The sequence below is a fragment of the Strigops habroptila genome, chromosome 10, assembly GCF_004027225.2.
Source record: "Strigops habroptila isolate Jane chromosome 10, bStrHab1.2.pri, whole genome shotgun sequence".
Taxonomy (NCBI): Eukaryota; Metazoa; Chordata; class Aves; order Psittaciformes; family Psittacidae; genus Strigops; species Strigops habroptila.
In genome coordinates this window covers 22,639,053-22,648,480 of record NC_046359.1, presented here as the reverse complement: position 1 = coordinate 22,648,480, position 9,428 = coordinate 22,639,053, and the positions used below count along the sequence as shown (strand labels likewise).

The 9,428-nt window shown below is 40.1% G+C and overlaps 1 protein-coding gene across 1 annotated transcript in view; it reads left to right on the top strand.

The window, feature by feature from the left end:
- Positions 1-326: 326 nt before the first annotated feature.
- Positions 327-9,428, top strand: part of RMDN2 (regulator of microtubule dynamics 2) — a 48,138-nt gene continuing 39,036 nt past the window's right edge. Inside the window, exons 1-4 of the mRNA XM_030500117.1 lie at positions 327-421; positions 961-1,427; positions 7,984-8,176; positions 9,101-9,203. Coding sequence (XP_030355977.1) covers positions 973-1,427; positions 7,984-8,176; positions 9,101-9,203 — 751 coding nt within the window. The 5' untranslated portion in view covers positions 327-421; positions 961-972. The remainder of the gene's footprint in view (positions 422-960; positions 1,428-7,983; positions 8,177-9,100; positions 9,204-9,428) is intronic.

The window sequence follows — 9,428 nt, the reverse complement described above, 5'->3', positions numbered from 1 at the left end:
AATGTGGAAATACTGTTTCTCTAGAGCCTAGAAGTAGCAAAGCTTAAATTAGTGAAATAAGCAGCCGACAGACTGAAGAGACACACGAACAGGCACACTTGCACCTGAGCAGCATGCCCGAGCTACGTTTGAAGCACCGCCCGGCAGGACTCCCAGAGCCGCAGCCCGCCCCGGCTTACAGCCCGGAGATCCGCCCACTCTGGGGCTACCAGGTCTCGCCCGGCCCAGCGACTCCTCAGCCCACTCGCCCGGCCGCTGCAGACGCCGCCCGCCCCCCTCGATCCGGGTATCACCGCCTCGGGGCGGTCCCGCCGCCGCCGCCGCCGCCGCCACCACCCCCTGCGCCGCGGCGGGAGAGGTGCGGGGCCGCGCAGCGCCGAGCCTGGGCTGGACTCGCTCGCGCTCCCGGACCGGCCCGCCGGTACGTAACGGGGCGGCGCTGGGCCCGGAGCCGGCGCTGCCGCCGGCCGCGACCCCCGCCGGGGTGGGCTGCGGGGCGGGTGGTCCCCGTGGGGAGGTGACCCTTCGGCGCGGTGGGGCGGGGCGGCGGCGGGACACCCCTCGGGTGGGCAGTGTGGGTCGTGGCAGCCCTACGGCCTGGCAGCCGGGCTTCCGCCGCTGTGCTGCAGCGGGAAATCCGGTCGTAAGAGTTTCTGGCATTAAAACGACAAAACCTGAGTTGCGGGGAAGGTTCAAAGTGAAGGCTGCGGTCCTGCGCACGTGCCGATACAGGAGCGTGTGCCCCTCGCACCCCCGAACTCCCTAAACCCGTAGGCGAGCCGGGTTTGCTGTGACAGCACATTGAACCTTTTACTGCGGAATCTGCTGGAGTTGTAGTGTAACTTTGTGTCTGCAGTGCGCGCCGGTTCCTCCAGCCTTACACTTTGGTGACTTAAAAGCATGGGTAGACTAGGAAAAACATCTTCAACTCCGATTGTTGTTGTTGTCTCACAATTTTAGGAGAGTGCAGAAATGTCTGCCTTCGAAAATAAAGGGCTAATGCTGGGCATAATGGCAGGGACTGCTGGAATAAGCCTGATGGTGATTTGGTACCGTAAGATCCGAAAACCTGGTGCAGCTGTGCGTATACCTGTGCTCCTAGATGCAAGTAACAGGCTTAATTCTGTGGGCTTGCAAAATGAAGCTCCTAATGAGCAAGGAGCAGTAATGGTTTTACATGGAAGGCAACTGCAGATACTGGAAAAATTGAATGACTTGCTTGTGAGTGTGGACGAACTGAAGAGAGAGGTAAAATTTCTGAAAGAAGCTGTTCCAAAGCTTGAAGAGCTTGTTCGCAAGGAGCTTCAAGGGAAGGGAGATGTTCAGAGGGTTAGCCCATCACACAGAGCAACGAAGAGGAGAAAAGCTGAGACAGCTTCTGGTGCAGCAGAAACTACCAGCTCTGAGGAGGCGGAAAGTGAAGGAGGGTGAGTCAATAATATTTTGTACATACTACAGTACACGTGCAGTGTAAATTGCATTATTACCTGAGTGAAACTTTGTATGGTAAATAGGAGCCCTTTTAAAGTTTTACATATATCTTCTGTTTCACTATTCAGGGGAAAAAACCCAAAACCAAAACCCACAGAAGTTCAGATTAGTAATTTTTAGAGCAGAAAAAACTGTGAGTGGCCACCTGTGAACCTGCACTGTGGTTGAAGCTGGCTTAATGCCAGGCCTAATACAGACTTTTAAGGGTGCAATATTGCAGTATTGCTACATAGCTCTGCAATGAAGGCAAAGTGCAGAATAATGGTGTAATTTTAAAAGTGATTCTAGTAATAAAATAGTTTTGTCTCTGATGATGTGTGTTCACATTGCACAAACACTCTTGCGCTTTTTGCAGTAGTTGTTTTCTGTGGGCCTTACAGATGACATGACAGTGTTCTGCCTGAAATTATTACATGCTGTGAAAGCTCCATCCAAATGCAACATGTGTATAAAGGGCAGAATGTTTATGTATTTGCTGTTGAATACACTTTCTGGTGGCTTAAGAAGAATTCATGACGTATTTAAGGTACTGACTCAGTAAGGTGGAAAATTCCTAGTTTTGGTTACGTCTTGTGTCCTGATGTGAGTTGAGGAACACGCTGAAGGATCAGATGTACCTGGAGTCCAGGAGGGGGACTATATTTTTGTCTTTTCATCTGTTACCTAATATACCCACCAGTAGTAATGTAAAAATGGTGATTACATTACTCTCCTGTAATTGCAACTTTGTTTTGGTATAATCAGAGTAGATACCTACATGCAGTTTAATAAGGGTATGTTTATAGCAGCTTGGTTTTTTGAACCATCTCCTCAGTGTATTAACATGCCTGTGTAGGCAGCGTTATGTCTGTAAATTGCTTATCTTAAGCCACTTTTTGCTTTAAAGATACATTAATTAACTGTAATATTCTGAAGTTAGCAACATGCTCCATCTAATCATTAATGGAATTTTATTCTTTAAGAGCTTCTTCAAATTTATTTTCAGTTCCTGTGGGCAGAACTTCTTGTTGTGTTACATCCCAGCCCACATGCTTCACAAGTCTTTTATTTTGATACCATATTTTGAGACCTGTCAGTTCTATTATGAACTAGTTCTTTATTTTAAGTATAGAATATTGGCAGGAGAATTCAAAGACATTCCTCCTTCATATGGTATAGAAACATTTCCGTTCTATTAGTTTCTCAGATTGTTTTATCCATTGGTTGGTTTGCAGAGGCCTTTAGGTTATATGTAAGAGATTTGGGGATGTAGGTAAGGACCAGTTTATGAATAATCAGGCTCACCTAGTCAATATAGGGTCTATCCCACACCTAGCACGTGAGAAGATCCTGTTTTCTGGTCAGGAGAGATGCGTTGCTGTTTCGGAACGAGCCAAGGGAACTTGTCTGTTCCGGTTTTCCTGTGCGACGAAGAAGCTGATGAGATGATTCAATACAAGTGATTATAGTGTACAAGTGTGTCCTTAAGCAAGGCCTTCACTGACAAGTGTTTGTGTACAGTCAGAGGGAAGGAAGATAATTTAAGGTTATAGATAGTATTAGTCATTTGAGTATGTGCTTTTCCAATGCTGTTTTTTGATCCCTTTTCAAAAGAGGTGTTTTTCCTGCTAGCACCTTGTACTTGATGTGCTTGTTTTGCATATCTTCTTTAAATATAATTTTATTTCATTTAAGTAATTTTCTTTTTGTGATAGGTTTTTTTTGGGGGGGTTGTTTTTGGTTTTTTTTTTTTCCTTGCAAATGGAAATAGGTTGCTGATCCCAGTGTGTGTACAGTTGCAATATGTACAGCTTTTTCTGAGGTCTTCTGTAACTTTAATGACAGTGGTACAAGTTCTGTGAGAGCTTGCTGTGAGAGGCAATAATAACACATGCTTTTTTCCAGTTAGCGTGCATCACCACTTCATGTGTTGTAGTTATTACGCCATGTGCATTGTTTTATAATGTTCTGTGGTGAGTTCCACACACAATAATGCATTCAGTTGCCTGTTTGTGCACTACACAAATAGTTTTTTGCTTGTGTTAAGCACTTCTGGTTTTAACTGACAAGTGGGTAGATGCTGAGAATTGGCAGATGAAGTGATCTTTAGAGTTTTATGGACTTGTACTGCATGATTACATTGGATTTGAAATTGTAAGTTCTTCCAGAAAAGCTTTTGATGCTGCCTTTTGTTATTCCCCCCCAAAAAATGACAAATTTTCCCTCGAAGTCCACTTATCATTGCTGATGGATACACACTCTGCTGAGTCGTACAGTGCAAATTTGATGCAGATCAGTCTGTGACGTATAATCACCTTTCTATTGAATTAGCAGGAGTGGATGAGACAGTGATTGTGTAAACTTTTGTAAAGTTGTCAGGGAAACAACAGATGATATTTGATCTATGTAAAAGCTGAAGTGGTGTGAACAGATGATACCTGGCTAGATCCAGTGTCTGTCAATTTACAGGCAACGTAACACGATTTTTGAACGAGCAGAGCAATTTATACTATGTAGCTTAGGGGTTTTTTAATCAAGAATGAGGTGCCTGGATTTACTGAACCCTTAACCACAGTGTGGTGAGTCTCTAGCACAGTTTCCATTTGTTCTTTGAACTTTGACCAGTCCTTTGTGATCCAACAGAGTGTTGATGGTTGGTCACATTCTCCCCACTGTTTTTCTCTTTTAAATAAAATCTACTGGTAATAAAGATGAAGGCAAGTTGACACTGACTGTAGACATTTTTTAGGTTCTTCCATTTTCTCAAGTATCAGTCAATGTGTTCATCACATGCAAATACTTATTTTTCTGTTTATCATCTGATAAAACCTCTTGCAGAAAAATACCAGGGAAAATTGCAGATGTCAGTGTTGTTATATGAAGTATTTGTAAACCAAACTGTAATGACTGTTTTCTGTGAATTTGCCTTTTGGATTACTGTCATCAGCCCTTAGACTCTTAGAGTTTTTAAACTTCATTAAAAAGAATCCCCACATCTGTTTGTGTAAGTCCTGATTTTTTTTTTAATGTAGAATTGTTTTTCATAACATGCTTTTCTAGAATAAGTAGAAGTATAAGCCTGCTAGCTGTTTTGAAGCCAGTTATCAAGCTCTTGTTATTGTCGTTTTATATTAAAATATGTTACACTCTTATTTTCTCCTTAAGTAGCTGGAGGGACTTCCTATCTTCTAATAAAACTGGCTTCAGTTCATATTGGTGAAGTACAGCTTACCCAAGTTGTTAGGATAAATCCTAGCTGTTTATTTTTTAAAAGTCTGTATTGCATTCTTAACATGTTGTTTTCATGCTTAAAACGTTTCAGCTAGAATAAGGATCGAACTAGAGAGCTAGTAAGAAAACGAATGTCATCAGAAACAGAACAGAAATACATTCTTTATGCCTAATTTGCCAAAATGGTTGAAGTGATATTTAATGTTTTATACTTAATTAAATTACCTTGCTGTCACTTTACCCCCATGACCCCTGAGCAATGTAGGAGTTTGCCTGGGGTGTGTGGTGCGTGACTAGTGAGGTAGGAACTCATCACAAGTCAGTCCTGAAGCCCTTGGCTGACATCTTGGTGTTTTTCCTGTGGGAAATGCTGGGAGGCAGCAATGTCAGCTCTGGAGCCAAAGAAGAAGAGACAGGGAAGAGAGGACCCCCTGAAGGCACTGTAAAGTTATTTTTCTGAGGAAAGAAAGGAAAAGTCTAGAGGAATGCTGATGCATCCCAGGGGTAACTAGCATCTTGACCACTGTATCTTGACCACTAGCAATTGTTTACACTCCCTTGGACCTTTTGGTATCTGGATATTCACTGCAAACCAAACTTGGAGAAGATTTTAATAATTTTCTTCCTTTTGTTTGAGAATGGCATTCTTTGTTGGTCGTGTAGAAACTAATGCCCCTTAGTGTAGCTCATCTGTGTCAGCAGGCACAAGGGTTGTATGGTTCGTGTGAGCCCCCAGAAATTACTGGCATTGACTTAAACTGCAAAAAATTATTCACTGTTGGGTTTTCACTACCCACAGGTTGTTTTATAGGTATTGTTTTGCCTTCTTTAAAGCACACAATCAATAAGTAAATTGAAATTTATGGTGTTCTCATCAAGGCTTAATGATGTGCTCCACGTTGAAATACTTCAAGGATTCGTAAAGCAGATAAATAGACGAGGTAGGACAGAATTTCCCAGGATGGTGGAGGTGAGAGGGAGTGGGGAAGAAATGACCTGTCCTCTCTGCTGTTTCTCAGCACAGACGTGGCCTGGAGATGGTGTTTCTGTAGGAAAGGTGTAATAAGGAAAGGCTTAATGCAGTAAGACCTGATCTTAAAAGCTTATTCTTCCATGGTATCTTATCATTAGCTCCTCTTAAATTCTGTCATCACTTAGATAGTGGCCTACTTCATACGTTTTCCATTTGAGTGTCTCAGTGAATATTCTCATATGATTTATGTGATGTCATATGAATGAAGTGTTTGGCCATGACAGTTTGCTGACGAAAATCTCTTCTGGGCTTGTTCGGAGTGACAGGACGTGGCTGTCAGCCCAACCTTCGCCTTTATATTTTTGCTAGGAGAGTACCATTTTCTAATAACCACTTTTGTCTGCTTTCTAACATTGGAACAGTAGCGATCATAGAAATTTTAGCAGATGATTATGCAGCAGAGATGGCAACATCAACATTGACTTCCAAATACTGATTCCTTACTTTCATATCTACCTGCGTAGGTAGCATTTGTTGATGCAGTGCCTAAATTTCTGTAAGTAAAGGAGTGTTACGGTTGCAGTGGGGAATTTGAAATTGCCTTTGCTGCTTAGTTATTGCTATTTTATATTATGTAATGCCCTTATTTTAGGTCAGTAATTGCACAGATTGGGGCGTGGAGCATTCAAACCATGTGAGGAAAGGTGCTTTCAAAACATATTTTGTATCACAGGATTATGTATTGGAGCTAAAAGACTGCCCCCTTCCCACCAAATCTCTTGCACTTTTGGTCAAGTTAGTGCTCTGAGAAATGCAACCTATCTATGATGTTGCTCTGCGCCCACTTCAAAATAACTATGAAAGAACAAGATGCTGTGTTTTTAAAGATGCTTCAGAAAACCAAAATAAGTGTTTGGTGACTTACAAATAAGGAATCTGCAGGATAGGATGTGTTATCAATTTCAGCATCATCAAGATTATATAAAATCTGTGGGAATCTCTGAAGTTTCCCATGTCTCCTCTGCTCCATGTTGTTTTTCAGTTTGAACACATACACATGGTTTACATATGTATTGTTTTATCCAAATGTATTTCTGACTTCTCTTTCCCATACTACTGGGTTAATTTTACAGCGAATCTGTCATGCCACCTCTAGCACTTCTGTAGCTTTGATGAGCTCTTCATTTACAGGCTGTAAGTGTATCTGCTTGTGTTTTAGTTCTGGTCACTTTCAAATGCAATGTATTAAAACCAGAGTATTTAAAAGCCATATGAGTATCAACCTCCATTTATATTGCAAACATTCTGAACTGGTTATTTTTCTGGAAAAAAAAACAGATTTTATGTATTTTGACTGTCATGGCCTACTTCAATTACTCAATTGCTTCATGTGAATAGTTCATTTTATGCTTTTTCTGCTCATGGCTGTAATTTTAAAAATCTCTGAACTTGGCAGCTAATACTTTTACATTATTATTTCTCATCAGAACAGTATTTTCAAAAGAGGAAATGGATAAGATTAGACTTTTTTGTCCATTTTTAGCACACAAGAAAAAGCTACTTTTAAAAAATAATGCCACCCAGCTGCTTCTGTATGAAATTGGAGAACCCTAATGTGTGCCCAGCACTTTGGACAAATGGCCACCTCCTTATCTCTGCATGGTATTTATGGCTTTTGTAAATATTTCTTTGACCTTGACTGCCTTGTGCTGAGTAATTGTGCGCTAAGCATAATGAATTAATACAAGCTCTTTCCCAGTTTCGGATATTCTGACCTTCAGAATGTTCAAACGAAATAGGTAAAGGAAGTGAGAACAGTGATGTTATTGCTTAAATTTAGATCTTAAGAGTGTGTAACAAAACATTGTATAAGTGATTCTTATAGCACCTATGGTTTGGTTGGAGTAAGCTCATTCCTATTTCAAAAAATAGGGAAATTGAGGTAAAGAGTTCAAGAGGCCTATTCAGGATTACAGAGCATGTCTTAATACACATTAATGATTTAAAGTGTTCTGCATTTGAAACACAAGGATACATGTGTTTCTAATATGTATCTGCATTTTTTCAATTCAGTATTAGGCAGCAGGACAGTGTTAAACATAACTCGCCTTTAAGTTTGGAATATGATTGTGCTGTCCCTTTGAAGATAAAGGTTTTGTAATAATACTAATAAGCTTGATACCATTAATAAAAACACCTTTAAGGTTGGACAACTGGAAGAAATTGTGCTCTGAAATTTTTGTATTTGAATTGAAAAATGCTTTACTGGTATTTTTAGAAAAAGTGGTTATTATTTTCTGTGATTTTAGTTATCTTACAGCTCATACTGATTCCGAAGGAGACTCTGAGGAAGAAAAGGGGTACAAGAAATCACCCGATGCCATTGCGAAATCAGAGGACAAAGAGTTATTTAATTTTTTTCAGCGGGTAGACAATTTGCACAAGGGTTCAGAGGATGACAAAAAGGAGAGTTTCAGACTGCTGCTTGAGAAAGGTGACAAGGTATTAATGGGTAAACTTAACATTACATTGCTGTTAACTTATGCTTTGCACTGCTTTTGAGAACTTCCTTAATACAAGCATTAAAATGCAGATGGGAATGGAAGATGAAATTTCATGAGTGTTTTTAAAATGCAATGAAAAAGAAATATTTCGAGGTGGTGTAAGTATTCATGTTGGGTAGGCAGAGAGGTTTTATTGTTTTATATCTCATCCAGGCTCAATAATTTTGAGGCTTTTTTTTTTTTTTACGTATGTGTTCTTGGATGTGACAGAGAAATGATATTTGCTTCAGCTGGTTTTAAAATGGTCTGTGTGAGAAAGTCCTGTGGAATTAAGTACTAACCTGACCTAGTGTTCTCAAGAAATTGGACTACGAGCCTTTAGTCTGCTTATACCTTAAAATTTACTTCATGTGAATTTTTCCTTTGACTTTACTGTGCTCATACGTAACTCCAGATAAAAATTCAAAGTGGTTTAATACTCAGTGCTTAATTCAGTGTATCAGTTTCTTCTGATTTGGCAAACATTAGTTCTGATTATATTTTCATTTACATGTTGAAATACCCAGGAAGGTAGATGAAATACTAATTATGAGTGAGTGTGGTGCTTATGGCACCCCTAAAGAAAATGCATATCACATCGTTCAGGGATCTGTTGTGCTTTACTGGATTACCTTTTTATTTTTTATATTAAAAGAACTTTAAAATTGATTTGTGAAGTAAAACCTCTTTAGACAGCCCAAGGTATTTCCAAAAGCTGTGTTTTGGTTGTGAAAAATCAGTCAAATGGTTCTTGCATAAATTAAAAGTAGTATAGAAGGATGCAAAATAACTTATGCCATGTTCTGATAACCTGCTTTAAGCATTATGAAAGGAAACTTTAAATTCTGATCAATTTAATTACCCAGCTGTCCTCTACTTTCAGTATGAAAACTGTGTGGACTTTCTTTGGAGACTCGCACGTGCTTATGGAGATCTGTTTGAGATGACTACTGATGCTAATGAGAAGAGGAAATATGTTGCTGATGGTAAGCAGAGGAAAAATGTGTATCTAGAATGCCATCTGAATTTAGTGAAAGATGCTTTGAGCTTCAGTGAAGTTTTCCAATCCAAGGCATTTCCAGTCTAATAAATGGGAGCATTTGTACCATGATAATGATGTTTTGGGTAATCAACTGCCACAGTATACAACTTCAGTCCATTGGAGAGATCCAAAATCAGTGAAGGAGAAGTATTGTGGGTCATAATCACAT